This window comes from Equus przewalskii, chromosome 19, assembly GCF_037783145.1.
Source record: "Equus przewalskii isolate Varuska chromosome 19, EquPr2, whole genome shotgun sequence".
In the NCBI taxonomy this organism is placed as follows: Eukaryota; Metazoa; Chordata; class Mammalia; order Perissodactyla; family Equidae; genus Equus; species Equus przewalskii.
The window spans coordinates 24,250,996-24,267,898 of record NC_091849.1 but is presented as its reverse complement, the minus strand read 5'-3'; the positions used below and the strand labels follow the sequence as shown (position 1 = coordinate 24,267,898).

The following is a 16,903-nucleotide window of genomic DNA, read 5'->3' as shown; positions in this document are numbered from 1 at the left end:
TTAAGTCTCTAACCCCCCCATCCTCCAGGACCCCCCCAAGGCTTCGGAACCCTCTCCCATCCCGCCCTAACTGCTTTGGACTGGCCCGGGAATCCTTGTCCCAGTCCACAGTTCCTGTGGGTCTGTACGCAGAATTCACACAGGACCTGTGTTACTTCCCTTGCGAAGAAACAGAATTATCGTGAAAATGTAGGTGGAAACCATTTCGTTTTTGTCCCGAAAAGAAGGGAAGGATGTGCCTAACCACCCGTGAGAAAAAGAACTTTCAGGGGCAAAGGAGCGAACAGGTAATTTAGAAGAAAAACAGAAAGTGGTCTCCGACTGCCCTGGACTTCCCTCGGAGTTGGGGGAGTTGGGGACGCCTGGACGCGTTGTCTTTGGGGTTGCAGAAAAAATAAATGGAGGGCACGAAGCCTGAGGCTTCTCGGATCCTTTCCCGACCAAGCCTGGGTGATTTAGTGAGGGGCATTTTAATATTTTGCCCCTTTTGTGCAGTGGAACAAACACAACTTAGGCGCACCGCGGAGGTTCAGAGCCTGCCAGCCAGGCGGGCGACCGGAGCACCAATCAGCGCGCGCCTGCGCTCTATATATACGGCGGCCGGGCCCAGGCGCAGCTCCATCGGTGCTTTGTCACTGGTACCCGAACCTTAGGTGTTCAGCATGTCAGAGACTGCTCCCGCCGCTCCTGCCGCCGCCCCTCCTGCGGAGAAGGCCCCGGTGAAGAAGAAGGCAACCAAGAAGCCTGCGGGGGCGCGCCGCAAGGCGTCCGGGCCTCCGGTGTCCGAGCTCATCACCAAAGCTGTCGCCGCGTCCAAGGAACGCAGCGGCGTGTCTCTCGCTGCGCTCAAGAAGGCGTTGGCGGCTGCTGGCTACGACGTGGAGAAAAACAACAGTCGCATCAAGTTGGGACTTAAGAGCCTGGTGAGCAAGGGTACCCTGGTGCAGACCAAGGGCACCGGCGCCTCGGGCTCTTTCAAGCTCAACAAGAAGGCGGCGAGCGGCGAAGCTAAGCCCAAAGCTAAAAAGACGGGCGCGGCCAAGCCTAAGAAGCCTGCGGGAGCGGCTAAGAAGCCCAAGAAGGCCACGGGAGCGGCCACCCCGAAGAAGAGCGCTAAGAAGACCCCGAAGAAGGCGAAGAAGCCGGCGGCAGCTGCTGTGACCAAGAAAGTGGCTAAGAGTCCAAAGAAAGCCAAGACTGCCAAGCCCAAGAAGGCCGCCAAGAGCGCACCTAAGGCTGTGAAGCCCAAGGCTGCCAAGCCTAAGGTTGCCAAGTCCAAGAAGGCTGCACCCAAGAAGAAGTAGGTCGAACGTCTGCTTCTACAACCCCAAAAGGCTCTTTTCAGAGCCACCACAGGTCTCAAAAAAAAGAGCTGAACATTCTTTCCCTACTTGTTTTTTTGTTCCCTTTAAACTCTCCTAAAGTAAGCTTGCGCGGGAGTGGTTAGGAGTTGGAGACGGGTTAGGAGTTGGAGACGGGTGAGGAGTTCGGAAGGGTGGTTGCTGTAAGGGTGTTTGGCCGGGACCCACTCTTCTGGCTTGTCCTTTGCCCTTCGGTGCTCTTGGTCAGCGTCCTGGTCAGCTGTTTGGAGACGTCCGCGGGCAGCTGGTGTATTTCAGATTACCAGCCCCGCCTCACGCCTTTCAACAGCAAAAACGACAAATGACACTAGCCAGTTACTTCGTCTTCCGGAGTATCCGGATTGGGCTGAAAAGTTATTCAAAAGTCCCGCCCTACTCTCGGGTTGGCCTTCCCCTTCAGCCCATGATTTTAATACTGCATTTAATTGGATAGTGGTCGGCCTGCTGTTTGTTCTGTTTGTTTTGCTTCTGTTGGGTTGAGTTTGCTCTTTTCGCCGAATATGAAAATGTATCTGGCATTTGAGACACTTTCCGTGTTTTCGAAAGTCAAGATAGGGTCTCCTGGGGGCGTTGGTAGCACCTATCCCTTGGAGGAGGATGGGTGCAGGCGCCTTTGCCCCGCATTCTTCTGTTAATCTCCAGTTTGCCGTGGCAACAAGGGAACGCGTTTGAAAAACAACTACAGCGGCCGCAACGACCCTCCCACCCAGGGCATGGCTGGACCAGGGATGTTTCTGTTCCTCGTTTCGTGTAACTTTCGACAAAGGTGTGATGGATGGATTTGGAAGCATCAAAAATAACTTTTTGTCGGCCATTTTGTCCTGGCAGGCCGGTCACCGATCCTCATTTTAGATAGACTTCATTTAAAAATCGAAGATGCTTTAAACACATTTTTGCGCAGTTCAAATGTTTCTACGCGAAGGAGAAAAAAAAGTATTGGGAAACTATTGGAAATGTGTATGTGGGTGGGGGTGATGTCTCCAATAAAGGGCTGTAGTTTTCATTAACAGTATCATCTGTGGATTCTTTCATATTCACGGCGTTTCTCCTGGATAAAGTCCAGCATCCTGTTTTTATTTTGATGGACACGTTTTCTGGAGACAACTTACAGGGACGGGCTTCTGGAGACCTGCAGCGCTGTTTTTCGCCCATTGCCACAATGAGGAATCTACCCTGAGTTAATTCCCGTATTAGTAGTAGTAACCACGGAGTTTATCCCGCCCTGTCCCGCCCTGCTCCTCCCCTCCCAACTGAATTGAGATATTTTAATCTTCATTTTCTTTATGATCATGAATAGAAACTCCTTCCCTTCTTTGAGAGTGCAACACAACCCAGAAGAAAGAAAGACAATTCTCCCGTGGTTTCTTCCAGTAATTTTGTGTCGTTAATTTTACATTTATAATAATGGAGCCGTCTGATTTTGGTGTAATGCTTAATATATGGATAATTTTTTTCCCCCACGACCGTTTATAAACTCTTCCATTTCTGCCTCTCCTCTCCACCCAACCCCTATTTGAGATGCCACGCTTATCAGAGGCTAAATTCCATGCATAAGTGGACTAATTCTTTGTTTTCTAGTTTGTTCCTTTGCTCTTTCTGGCCATTCCTAAGGTGGGATCACATTGCTTTAAGTATTGCTCACGGCGCTATCTTCAATGCTAAGGAAAATACTGAGCTACAGTAGGTCACGGTAGGTCACTCAAATAACGACTGAAATGTTTAATAAACTGAGATGTTATAAGATGACTTTAACAGCTGATAGAGCTAATTCCTTCTCATTACCCTTCTTTTTCAGAAGATTATCCTTCTTTTCCCTGGTTATTCTATTGCTTGTTTGATCATTTTGTTTTTCCACATGTACTTTAAGATTCTCCCCCTTCACCTTTCGATTACACATGAAAAAACCTCAACATCCTATTGTTAGTTTTACTGGGATTGTGCTAAATTTATAAATTAATCTGAGAAGAGTTTTCCTATTTGAGAACATTTTACGTTTTTCCATTTGCTCAAATATTTTGTACCTGTGGAAAATGTTTTAAATTTTCTCCAAATACAGCTTCGCATTTATCACTTTTATTCCCAGATATTTTATCTTCTTTGTTGCTGTTGGAAATAGCAACCTATGAAATTTTAAATTCTTTGGGGGCCAGCATTCCATAAAGTGCACATTAAACATGCTTGGTTATTGAAGGGATCTATGCAAGAGGGAATTAACCATCTCTAGAACAGTTCTGTCCATAGCCACAATAAATAAGGAAAAAAGAAACGGGTGAAATAAATTTTAATAATATAATTTATTTAACTCAATATATTGGGGCCGGCCCGGTGGGGCAGCAATTAAGTTCACACGTTCCACTTCTTGGCGGCCCAGGGTTCACCGGTTCAGATCCAGGGTGCGGACATGGCACCACTTGGCAAAAGCCATGCTGTGGTAGGCGTCCCACGTATAAGTAGAGGAAGACGGGCATGGATGTTAGCTCAGGACCAGTCTTCCTCAGCAAAAAGTGGAGGATTGGCAAGCAGTTAGCTCAGGTCTAATCTTCCTCAAAAAAATATATACATAATTTATTTAACCCAATATATCCAAAATATTATTATTCAGCATAAAATCAATGTAAAAATATTTATGAGATATTTTACATTCTTTTTTGTTTCTCATGCTGTCTTTGGAATGTCTGCATCTTACTCATACAGCACATCTCACATCAGAGTAGCCCATTTCAAGAGCTCAGTTAACTACGTGTGGCTCATGGCCACAATATGGACAAAGAAACTCTAGAATGCTCTCTATTCTGAGATATCCTGGTCTTCTCTAACCTTATCTTAGGTTTAAAGCTTGAATGCCAGTATGTCTTATTGTATACTGTCCTCTGTGGACTAAAATTTGGGCGAGGAAGAGAGCCTGACCTTAAAAGATGGTTGATTGGTCCAGAGGCCATTGGACCAATTTGAACTAATCAAAAATTTTCTGTTCAAAAACTGGAATTGAGTTATAGAAACTGAGGTTACCTGATGACAGGGGCTGGGAGCCCCAATGTTAGACACTATGTAGGAGAAATCAAGAGATCTGGTGGATAAAAATGAGCAGAATGGAGCCAAAGTGCAGAGAAAAACAGAGATGAGGTGAACAGATCTGCAATGTTTGGGTTTCTGACAACTCCTGAGTTCCTAGTTCTTTGAGTCATCTGAACTGCCACTGGCACCACCTCACTTAGCTCAGGTTGGGTCAAATTGCAGCAGCCAGGAAACCTAATTAAGACACTCCAAATACAATCCCAGTTAGGGCTTACAGTAATAGCACCATGCACATCTATATTCCTTTTTTCCTTCAATATTTACAAGTCTACCTATTTGCTTGATTTTCACATCAACTCTAAGAATTAGACATGGGAGGAATCAGCACAAGCAAAGGGAGTTGATTCTCTAACTTTCCTTCAAATTTCTTGTGAATGGCCTTTGGCGGGTCAACTTATTGGGTTTACATACTTACAGTTGAACCTAACATTGAATATCTCCTGCAAACATATTTGCATAGATCAAGGATGTCTTTTACTTTTCCTCAAAAACAAATATCATCACCCTTCTCTAGAAAGGATGAATATTTCATTCACAGAGAGCTAAAAGTTACTATAAAAATGTCTACTTTTACCTAACATTTAGGTACAGTCTTCAACAATATGTTTTCTCAGTTTTGTCCCTCTTCTTTCATTTTGTTCCATTTCCTCACAATTGTTCACATGATTGACTGGCTTAGGTCTAATAAACATTCATTTGAATCTAAAAATTGACCACTTTAAGAAAAAGGTCCTTGTCTTGATTTTATTTAGTTTATGAAACCCATATTTTATTTTGACATTAATATTATAATTTTTAATATTTCATTTATTTAAAGTAAGACTGACAATGGCAATAATATATTCCATTATTTGCCCAAACATAGCTGATTAGGCAAAGATGGCAACACATACTGCAGAAACTAAACTGCTGACTGATAATTCAACAATGAAAATTCATGAACTGTCCATGTCTGATAAAAGTGTAACACAGAAATCAAAGGCTACTTACAACTCATTATTTCAAACTTTCTTTTCTGTACACATGTACACAGTGCTCTCATGGCGGAAAGATTGAATATTCTATTACTTCCCCTAGGCAAAGCTCTAGGTATCATTTCTTCTATGCCTGAGGGAAATGTAGAAGGTAATTTTGTGGCTGAAATCCATGCCAGAGATGAGCACGTCCAGTACAAGACAGGATTACGTCATTAGAGGATTTCAGAAAAGAAGAGGGATTTAGGGCACAGTGGTAACAATAATGTTGACAGCAAGCGTTTACAACATGCCAAGCGCTGTTGCTGAGCACTCTTCATTTATTTTCAAACACATTCCTGTCATAGCACTTCAAGGTAGGTGCCATTATTACTGAGGCTTGGGGATGATAAGGTGATAAGGACACAGCTACTTAGTTTCTGATCAGTGAGTCAGTATAATTATCTTCTATCTACTCATGCAGTTCCTCAGAAATATAATAAACACCACATAGGTAATTTAAACTTGTCTGGTAGCCACATTTAAAAGAAAGAAACAAAACCTAGTTTCATAATATTTTAACCCACTATAATAAAAATATTATTTCGACAATAATCTAATATAAAAATATTAAGGAGACTTTTTGTTCTATTTTTCATACTAATTCTTTGAAATCTGGTGTGTATTTTACACTTAAACCCATCTCAATTTGGACTAGCCACGTTTCAAATGCTTACTAGCTGGTGGCTACCATCTTGGACAATACAGCTCTATAGTTAAATATTGTGGGGAAGATAGACGTGAACACTTGCTCTGGAGCAGAATCCAGATGTTTCCAAGGAACTAATTATTCTGACTTGGCCCTGAAGCAAATAGAGCATTCCTAAGACCTGATGTTTCTTCTGGTCATCCTACCCGCTTCGTCTCATACCAGGCCTCTGACCAGAGGACTCTGATAACAGAACTGAGCCCGGGCCAGGCCACTGCAGCTCCTCCCCGTTCACCCTGAGGTGACCCAATCTCCAAGACAGAGTTATCCTAGAATAGGAAACTAGATCTTGCATCCATTTTTGAGCCATCTTATTGATCAAAATATAGAGAGAGTGTGGATTTGGTGTGAGACTGCCTGGCAACAATAGTTATTAGTAGTATGAATTTGGCCAAGTCACTAAAATCTCTTAGCCTAAGTTTCCTCCTCTGTAAAATGGGGATAGTGAGAGAACTTGCCTTTCCTTGTCGTAGTAAGAATTATATACAATAATTCAGGCCAATTAGCTCATGTGGCACTTGACCCATGGCAAACTATCAGTGTTAGTATTGGACTGACTCCTGATGAATCCATGGTTTTATTGTTTGTTCCTTCCCTGGGGCCCTCTCCAAAGGAAGATGGTATTCAGTACAGAATGGATCTATAACATCCTGCACAGTTGTCCCAGTGAACTTACCTTTACATGGAAAGTGTTCAGATTGCTCAGAGTTGACTTTATATCCTCCCTATTAAGTTTTCTCCTCCTGGTATCTCTCTCTGTAAGAATGGTACCATCATCCAAAGCATCACGCAAAACAGTACTCTATCTCAGAGGCCTGAAAGCCATCCAAGACTAATGATTCTCAGCTCCTAGGGCGCTCTGCTGAAGTGTGTTAGAATAGAGTGGTAGGAGGGCAGGGGAAGGCCATGTATAATTTAGAAAAGCATAGTCAGTTCCAAGGCAGATTTACCTTGAAACTAATGAAACTGGGGTGTCAGGCCGTGCACTTCCATGGCCACGGGAGGGGCCCCTGAGAGTGTGTTCACTTGGTGTCATGTTTTTAAAATCTACAGTGTTAAGATACTTTAATCACAGCTGGTTAAAAGCATTGTTTATTTCCACTGGATCTTCCCTTCCATTACAGTTCACCTTTTGTCTGATTATGTTGGGATGCTGATGAGTGTATTTGGGATTTGGGAAGAGAAAATTTACTTGAATATATATTTAGTTTGGGGTTAATGAGACATATAATGTGATTTGCAGATGTGCTCATATATAGTTCAGTTGTTAATAGCCAATCAGGTGTAAGAATGGCTTCAAGAACATTCCTACTGCTCTTGACAAACTCACCTGGATTTCTGGCAAGAAGATGCAGGACTAGATGTCGTATGATGACACCCACTCATTCAGAGCACACAGCACTGGAAGTGAGTGCACAGTAGAGAAGAATCAACATTTGACATGTATAGAGCCAGAAGCTAGTCCATGAAGAATTCTTCCAAATTTTTCAATTCACATATGAAAGAGGCTTCATTTCCCAAATTTGAAAACAGAGGATTTCCCAAATTTGAAAACAGTCCTAAAAAGTTACTTGACATTACCAATGTTTCAAAGTTGAAACGTTTAAGTTATCAAGAGAATAAAAAAAATTGTGAGCACCCGAGAGGAAATCTAAATTCTTTTCCCACTGTCTATATAGAAGATATTACAAAATAATTGTTTTTGAAAATGGAATCAGAATATGCAGTCAAAACTATAGGAAAGCAAGAGATTACAGTGTTGTATTAAAAAGATAATAAAATGTGCTATTTTTTGAATTTTGTGATGGCTATGGTTTTGTCTGTTTTTGTAATATTAGAATTTGTTGATTTGTATTCCCGTTATAAATTAATTTCACTGTCTAGTTTTGTACTTGTAATTTTGTATTGCAGGTTTTGAGACACCAACCTGTATACACTTTAGGCCTCAGAAAAACGTGATCTACCCCGTCAGTTACATTATACTTTTATATTTGGAAAATTAACACTTAGGTCAACGTTTTTATTTTTGTTAAAAGGGGCATGAGGGGACCCGCCTGGTGGCGCAGCGGTTAAGTTCGCACATTCCACTTCGGCGACCCCGGGTCCGCCGGTTCGGATCCCGGGTACGGACATAGCGCGGCTTGGCAAAAGCCATGCTGTGGTAGGCTTCCCATACATAAAATAGAGGAAGATGGGCATGGATGTTAGCTCTGGGACAATCTTCCTCAGCAAAAAGAGGAAGATTGGCAGCACTTAGCTCAGGGCTAATCTTCCTCAAAAAAAAAAAAAAAAAAAGGGAGGGCATGAGTAAGAGAAGCTCTATAGGTGCTACCCTTCAGAATCTCAAAGCCCATTGATTTAAGATGTCTAGGCAAAGGAACTTTGGAGAATGATAGGCAAATCCTATCTTTCTTGTTCCATAAACTTATTTAATGGACCTCTACTGGTGAGTACTAAAGTCAGCTTCTACCACCTGAGCTACCACCCCATTTCTGATTGACCAATAACTGTATTCTGGAGCCAGAAGTGACTATTTTGTGGCCTACTGGGCATTTTGTGTACACTGACACTGCTGTTAGACATATTTGCTTGTTATGCTAGATGGATTAAAAGTAGGAGTGGCAAGACGTGGTCAGGGAACTCTATATAAATAGACCCAAACGCTGTTGTCTTTAACCTGACAAAACTCAAATTATTAAATAGGGAAAAAACGAGAGGGTCAATATAAATATGTCTGAAAATTAAAGGTCTAAGATTACAACTACTTTAGAGAAAACTGGATAATACAAAATACAATTAAAAGCTTTTTTTGGCTTTTATTTCCCGCACAGGTTAAATTTTGTGTTAATGTCAGAAGGGACTAGAACTGCATTCTGCAAACCACTAGGCAGGACACACGTAGCTGTCGAGTACCTAGATCTAGTGCCACATAAGTGATCTCACTTAAATTTAGAAAGCAGCCAACTAACTTTTAGAAGGCATACTATTAAACATACGTTTCAACGTGTAACGTTTTTTCTCTCAGCGATTGAAATCTACAAATTACAACTGCTTTTAAGTGAAATTGTGGGTGGCTCTGAAAAGAGCCTTTTCAGTCAGAGAGAAAAACTTGCTTTATGCTCTTTCCCCACGGATGCGGCGCGCGAGCTGGATGTCCTTGGGCATGATGGTGACGCGCTTGGCGTGGATGGCGCACAGGTTGGTGTCCTCAAAGAGCCCCACCAGGTAGGCCTCGCACGCCTCCTGCAGCGCCATCACGGCCGAGCTCTGGAAGCGCAGGTCGGTCTTGAAGTCCTGCGCGATCTCGCGCACCAGGCGCTGGAAGGGCAGCTTACGGATCAGCAGCTCGGTGGACTTCTGGTAGCGGCGGATCTCGCGCAGGGCCACCGTGCCGGGCCGGTAGCGGTGGGGCTTCTTCACGCCGCCCGTGGCCGGCGCGCTCTTGCGAGCCGCCTTGGTGGCCAGCTGCTTGCGCGGCGCCTTGCCGCCGGTGGACTTGCGAGCTGTCTGCTTAGTACGAGCCATCACGAAAGCTCACAAAGACTGTCCTTTCAGACGCCAGTGTAAAGCACGGAGCCATCCTTCTTTTATACAGCCAGGTCAGCAACTATTGGGCCCAAGAACATTCAAAAGTCCCCGCGCCCTCCCCGGATTGGTCCAGCTTCGTGCCTGGCTGCCCGGATTAAGAGCTGCTTTCAGGTTGGTCAATGGATCCGAAGCCCTGCCCTTCACCGTAGCTACACTGACGTCATTTTATTTACCCTTTCGCTTCTAAATCCACTGTGGAAAAACATCTTGCCCTGTAAGCTTCTGAGGTCTTAAAATATAAAGCAAAGTAATCACACAAAGCAACGCAGAAACCGCCTATGGATTTTTTTTAAGTAACCATCATTTTGGAGGGGTTTAGGAAAATTTATATATCGGCTGCATCTAAAATGATATCCAGTTATTTTCTTGGGTGTGGCACGAATATTGTGAACAATTAGGAAAATGCTCTTGACTTACAAGAGCGAAGTGAAAAGGATCTGTTGACTTGCCCTCAATCGCTTCAGCAAATGTGTAACGCATTTAGAAAACGTTGAATCGGGATGGAGAGGATGTGGGTGTTTCTTCACATCTTCAGCATAAAACGTTGAATTTAACTTTTAAGAATCCAGGGCCTTTCACTATTATCCTTTCCTCATTCGCTAAAATGTGAAGCTTTATGACTTGTGAACCAAGGCTGGCGGTGCCCCTTCTGCATGACTAGACGCTGAGTCACTTACACACTTAACCCGGTCAGTGCCATAGCCGCATTTACCGTAGACTCACGATATGGCTTTCCTCCCTAACAGCTACTTTTCTGAATTTTTATGGGGGCCAAATATTCCTCGTGTAACTTACTAGTTGACATTTCGCCTTAAAAACACAATTATTTCCGTGGACATCATAAAGTATGACAGCTCTCTCACTGAAAACAGTGGGTGGCTCTGAAAAGAGCCTTTGTAGTTAAGTTTCTAAAAGCCAAGACTTTACTTGCCCTTGGCTTTGTGGTGACTCTCAGTCTTCTTGGGCAGCAGCACAGCCTGGATATTGGGCAAGACTCCGCCCTGCGCGATAGTCACGCGCCCCAGAAGCTTGTTGAGCTCTTCGTCGTTGCGGATGGCCAGCTGTAGGTGGCGCGGGATGATGCGCGTCTTCTTGTTGTCGCGGGCCGCGTTGCCCGCCAGCTCCAGGATCTCGGCCGTTAGGTACTCCAGCACCGCCGCCAGGTACACCGGCGCGCCGGCCCCGACCCGCTCGGCGTAGTTGCCCTTGCGGAGCAAGCGGTGCACTCGGCCCACGGGGAACTGCAGCCCGGCCCGAGAAGAGCGGGTCTTAGCCTTAGCACGAGCCTTTCCACCTTGTTTCCCACGCCCAGACATAACTACCCTGAAAAGCAAACACCTTCAAGAAAAAAGGCGAACACAAGAAACACAAGCACCCGTAAGAGAACTATTTATACTAACTGGAGGTAGGCTGCGTGAACTTCTCCCATTGGCTATTATAAAGTAACCAATGGGAAATCACAACCAGCATTCCTCATTTGCATATAATCCTTCCGTCTAGAGTGAGGTTTTTGTTTGCTCCAATCTAATCTAGTCCGATGAGCCTTTACTTTAATATTAATTTAATACTTTCATACCTGAATCGATTTGGTTTACTGAAAATACTATTCCTAAAGGCAATCAGAAGCAAGATGGATTTGTGCTCATTGTTCTCACTTTTGGCTACTGGTCCTTTTCCTGCACTGTCTCATGATTTTGGAAAGGAATAAACGCAGAGCGATTTCTAAATACGTAACATTTAAGAGGTATGTCTCTGCCAGGCGTTGCTTTATCCCTTTTAAATCTCACAGCAGAGAAGAGGGAGAAAGAAACAATTCTTTGTGGTAACCCAAGTCTTCTTAAATTATCTGAACGCTGAAAACTGAAGGCAAGAACTGGATGATCCACCTGGATCCACCTGGATGACCGAGGCCAGCAAGTCTTCCATTTCATTCATATCCTGCATATGAGGCTTTGAGGCTTTCTGGGATTACCTTGAAGGTCTGTAGAGTGAGTACTGTTCTCATTTTAGAGATCCCAAAACTGAAAGACCCAGCTTGGTTTTTGTTTTGTTAAGTTTTTTCACCTTACCCAAGGTAACAGTGTTAATGGGACCAAGACCAGTCTCCTGGCTGGAAAAGTCTGTGTCATCATTCTATAGTGCCTTTCACAACCCTCTTACCCTCCCTCTTTTCTCAGTTGGCTACAACACACGGATTCTAGTTATTTCAGAAAACTCCTCCATCATCCTCCATATGCTAGTGCTTGTTATCCCTTGCTGTCCTCTTGTTAGAGCACACAAGGGCAAGGAGTCTCGGAGCTCTTTTAGGAAATGAGGGAACAAACGCCCCATAGCACAGGAATGCGCACAATGAGATTACTGTATGTATTATAAAACACTATATTAATATTACTGTAGGCTTTACGTGGTCTAAGCTCTCACATCAAGGAACGTAAAGTCAAGAGAGATTGCCAAGAGAAATCTTACTCTTTTTCCTTTTGTGGTCCATGAGCTCGAAGTGAATGAGGCCTGGATGGAGGTGGATAATTACTTCAGAAATTTCTGAAGGCTCAAGCCTAAAGGTCTGCTGAATCCCAAACAAGATGGTAAAAGGAACAAGAGCCTGAATGAGAAAATTTACTCCTAAGCCAACTCTGTCAGAAAACCATCTTTGGATCCAGGAAACCTGGTAGGAGGGTAAAGGTGTGCTGCTTTTGTGTCTTTTTTTTTCCCTTCTGTTGCATCTTCTGGCTCCTGTGACTTTTTCCGTTAAGAATATTTAACCTTCTTTTTATTTTTTATCATCGTCGTCATCATCAACAACAATAAACATCAATAACCACTGGCTCAGTGTCTTTGAAATGTTGCAAGACCAAAGATGGAGATGTAAAAAGATATCTCAGATGCTGCTTCAAGGACTGTCCTCTAATTTGAAAAGGGAAGGCTTGTATGCCTGAAGATTAAATAGTAGAGTATATTCTATATCAGAAAGTGAAGGTTTTAAGCAATAAATAATGTAAGAGCACATAGAGAAGAGTAATCACTGTGAATTAGAAGGGCCGTGAGAATTCATGAGGAAGTTGAGGATCCAGCATTTATTCATCATATATTTACTGAGCACCTTCTAAGTGCCAGAGAGTGTTCCAGGTGCATGGAACATAGCAAAACAAAGCAGGAGACAACCCATGCCTTTGTGGTGATGCTCTTCTAGTCTAAAAGGCACTCAGTAAGCTAGTACGTAGCAAAAGCATAGAGTGTAATTTTTGGTGGTGAGTGCTGTGGAGAAAAATAAAGTAAGGAAAGGGCATATGTGAGACAAACAGGGAGGACCAGGGAAAGAGTCACCAAGAGGGTGTCACTTAAGTTCAAACCTGAAAGAGATGAAGAAGCTAGCCAGGTAGGGAGAATAAATACTTCAATAAAAGTCCAGATGCATTCAAAGCCAGGGGAACATATGAGCCAAGGGCCACTAGGTAGAACTGTTCTAATTTCCTGAACAAACTGTAGGTCATTTTGGTTGGAGTAGTGGGTGTGTACAGGGCTAGGTAAAACAGAAGCCAAGATTAAGACCTGCTTCAAAAACCCAGAATAGGAGCAGGAGTACAGATAGTCATAACGTCAAGAATCTATACTCCATTGAATCATGGATGAGAAGAAATCTTCAGGTCATCCAATTCACTCTGAGTCAAGCAAATCAGCAAACACTGGCATCTGCTATGAGTAGAACAACTTGATGAAATCTTGTCAGCAAGTTCTCAAAATCAGTAAATTCTAGGCACTTAGCTTTGAAAAAAATGTGTGGGGGTAAATTTGTCCATATAAATATGAAAGGAAAAGTACTTGCTCCCCAATAACAACTCCAACTCTGGGAGCAGGACACTTTGACACCCATTGGTTTGTAGAAGCAATGGAAAAAAGTAAATATCTATTATTTGCTCAATATAGGTCTAAAAACTATAATGTGACTTGAAGGCACTTGAGGAAAAACTAGCTGGCATCAAGGTTATTGTTGAAGGAATCTAAAACTCGCCATCCCGAAATATGTTTCCCTGGCATATTGACAATTTTGTGTTAAAAGCACTTGAAAAAATAGCAGCTGCAAGGAAGACACTCAGACCTTCTTTCTTTTTCTTAAAAGCAGGAGATGAAATTCCCATGTGAAAAGTGTCCCCACTATACCAGAAGGAAAGAGACATTCTCACCACCAAGGACAGGAATTTGAGGTTGAGAGAAATCTGTACAAACACACTCTGTTAAACTAACCCTTATCTTCCTTATTACTACACCCAATTAACTACCCTAGCCCAATCCCTTTGCCTTGTCACATTTTCACAACTTACTACTCTTTGTCCAATTCAGTATATAAGCACTCAACTCTCACTGCTTCTTTGGCTGTTCATTTTTCTTGTGAAATCTCCCTTGTACATTTAAAATAATAAAGCTTGCATGCTTTTATCCTTTTAATCTGTCTTATGTCAGTTCAATTCTTATGCCCAGCCAGAGACCCTAGGAGGGTAGAGGAGAATGTTTTCGTCCCCTACAAACAGTAGCATTTGAAAGATCCTGGATTTGTTTTGAGCATGTTCAGGAGTAGATTCTGTCACTCATCTGAACACTGCAAGAGTTAGAAGCATAAATGCTTTTAATGTATTAATTTATTCTGAGGGCCACCACTCCTTACCTTAAATACATTATGGAACACTGGTTGAAGACTGGCAACATAAGGATTGTAGAGGAGAAAAAAATCTTCCTCTCCCCTTCTAGGTTCTTCTGACTGGTCTAAGAATTAAATTAATATCAGGCAGATTAACAGGAGACAAACGAAGTTTATTAACATGTGTACATGGGAGAAACAGAGGAAAACAGTAACTCACCAATATGGCCAAAGCCACCACTTTAAATATCATCTTCAGTTAAGACAAAAGAGAATGTGTGGGGTAGTGGTTTGGGACTTCAAAGGGGAGGAAGACAATTCACATGGAGATGGGAAAGCAAATGTTTGGTAAACAAATGTTTGCTATGCCTTTCAGAGACAGTGGGACATGGAGAGGACTTTGATCAAATGGGCCTTGCTAGGCTCCCCACTGTCTACCATACCTAGTTCATATGATACTATAGTTAGCTATGGTTATAGCTCCTTCCTGGAACAGGCCTTCTAATTTCAAATTATTTTAGACAGTTAGGGGGTAGATCAACGATTCTTCCTGAATTTTTTGTTCTTAAAAATAATCAAGCCAAAGAGACACATTTTGAGGTAGTCAATTCTGTTCCCATACAGGAACCAACACAGTGGTATATTTCCCAGGATTTCTTTTTGCCTCATGTATCCTGGGCTTTGTACTGAAGAAGTTGGCAATCTAGAAATGCCAAAGAGAGTAAGTGAAAAACAAAAACACAAAACAAGAAAAGCCAGTTCTTTTTAACCAAAAGACCAGGAAAGGGACAATCTTAAGAAGACTTAAGAAATAACCACTGCACTCCCCATCTTCCCACCTATAGGGTTTCAATGGAGACCACATGCGGATCTTTGACTTCCACCCTTGCCCAGCAATAACGAGGCACTTTTCCCCTCTGGGCATGTCAAAGGAAGCTGAGAGGGGGACCTGGACTTTCACTCCCACCTGGCAATAAAGAGGCAGTGTCCCTCCTTCCACCTGAGGCAAGGGGGAGTCCCCTAAAACCCAAAAATTAAATAAGATCCTGAGTCTCATAACAATACCCAAAATGTCCATGATAAGATAAAAAAGAAAAATTACTTGTCATACCAATAAGAAGGAAAATCTCCATTTGAGTGAGAAAAGACAATCAATAAATATTAAGACCAAGATGACACACGTGTTGGAATTACCCAACTGGGATTTTAAAGCAGCTATGGTAAAAATAGTTCAATGAGGGGCCGGCCCGATGGCTGAGTGGTTAAAAGTTTGCACGCTCCACTGTGGCAGCCCAGGGTTTCGCTGGTTCGGATCCTGGGCATGGACATGGCACCGCTCATCAGGCCACGTTGAGGCGGCATCCCATATGCCACAACTAGAAGAACCTGCAACTAAGTTATACAGCTATGTACCAGGGGGAATTTGGGGAGATAAAGCAGAAAAAAAAAAAAGATTGGCCACAGTTGTTAGCTCAGGTGCCAATCTTTAAAAAAAAAAAAAAGTTCAATGAGTAATTACAGACACACTTGAAACACTAGGAAGTCTCAGCCAAGAAATAAAAGATACAAAGAAGAACAAAATTCAAGTTTTAGAACTGAAAAATATAATGACTGAAATAAAAAGTCAATAGATGGGTTCAACAGCAGAGTGGAAAGAATAGAGGAAAGAATCAGTGAACCTGAAGATAAAAAAATAGAAATTACCCAATTTGAACAACAGAGAGCGAATAGACTGGGGAAAAAAATGAACATCAGAGACATGTGGGACTATAACAGAAGATCTATCATTCATGTCATTAGAGTACAAAAAGGAGAGGAGAAAAGAGGGTGGTGTTGAATAAGTATTTGAAGAAATAATGGCTGAAAACTTCCTACATTTGACAAAAGACATAAATTTACAGATTTAAGAAGCAACACAAATCCCAAATAGAATAAACCCAAAGAAATTTATGCAAAAACACATAATAAAGTTGTGCAAACTAAAGACAAAGAAAATATCTTGCAAGCTGCCAAAGAAACAAAACCTTGATATAAGAGAAAAATCAATTCAAATGACAGAAGATTTCTTGTCACAAAATACAGGCCAAAAGGAAAGGTCACATTTTCCAAGAGCTAAAAGAACTGCTATTGTCACCCTAACTTTCATGTCCTTTAGAAATTAGGGAGGAAATAAAGATATTCTCAGATGAAAGGAAATAAGGGCATTTGCTGCCAGCATATCTATGTATAGAACAATAGCAAAGGAACTTTTTGATAAAGAAAGGAAATAATATCAGATTTTTGGAATATTAGGAAGGAAGAAGGAAAAACAGAAATACAGGTAAATACAATCCTCTTGAGTTTTCTAAATTATGTTTAGAAGCAAAATTTCTAACGTTATCTGATGTGGTTCCCCATGTATGCAGAGGAAATATTTAAGAAAATTATATTATAAACAGGGGAGACTAAAAAGATTTAAAAGGCCTTAACCTTTGTACACTTGAACTGGTAACATGCTCCCAGTAGACTGTGATGTTATGTACAT

General features: G+C 42.3%; 3 protein-coding genes across 3 annotated transcripts; 1 reads left to right on the top strand and 2 right to left on the bottom strand.

Annotated features, from left to right (window-relative positions):
- Positions 1–577: 577 nt before the first annotated feature.
- H1-2 (H1.2 linker histone, cluster member) lies at positions 578–2,368 on the top strand. The gene has a single exon (XM_008541162.2). It carries the CDS (start codon positions 663–665, stop codon positions 1,302–1,304), a length of 642 nt encoding a protein of 213 aa, XP_008539384.2. The 5' UTR covers positions 578–662; the 3' UTR covers positions 1,305–2,368.
- Positions 2,369–8,949: 6,581 nt separating this feature from the next.
- LOC139077283 (histone H3.1) lies at positions 8,950–11,175 on the bottom strand. Its single transcript, XM_070584246.1, has one exon. The coding sequence runs from the start codon at positions 9,681–9,683 to the stop codon at positions 9,273–9,275; it is 411 nt and encodes a 136-aa protein (XP_070440347.1). The 5' UTR covers positions 9,684–11,175; the 3' UTR covers positions 8,950–9,272.
- LOC103556151 (histone H2A type 1-E) lies at positions 9,514–11,062 on the bottom strand. The gene has a single exon (XM_008528109.2). The coding sequence runs from the start codon at positions 11,060–11,062 to the stop codon at positions 10,670–10,672; it is 393 nt and encodes a 130-aa protein (XP_008526331.1). The 3' UTR covers positions 9,514–10,669.
- Positions 11,176–16,903: the final 5,728 nt, after the last annotated feature.

Coding starts and splice junctions, on each gene's coding strand:
- H1-2 (XM_008541162.2), top strand. CDS start 663: ATGTCAGAGACTGCTCCCGCCGCTCCTGCCGCCGCCCCTCCTGCGGAG.
- LOC139077283 (XM_070584246.1), bottom strand. CDS start 9,683: ATGGCTCGTACTAAGCAGACAGCTCGCAAGTCCACCGGCGGCAAGGCG.
- LOC103556151 (XM_008528109.2), bottom strand. CDS start 11,062: ATGTCTGGGCGTGGGAAACAAGGTGGAAAGGCTCGTGCTAAGGCTAAG.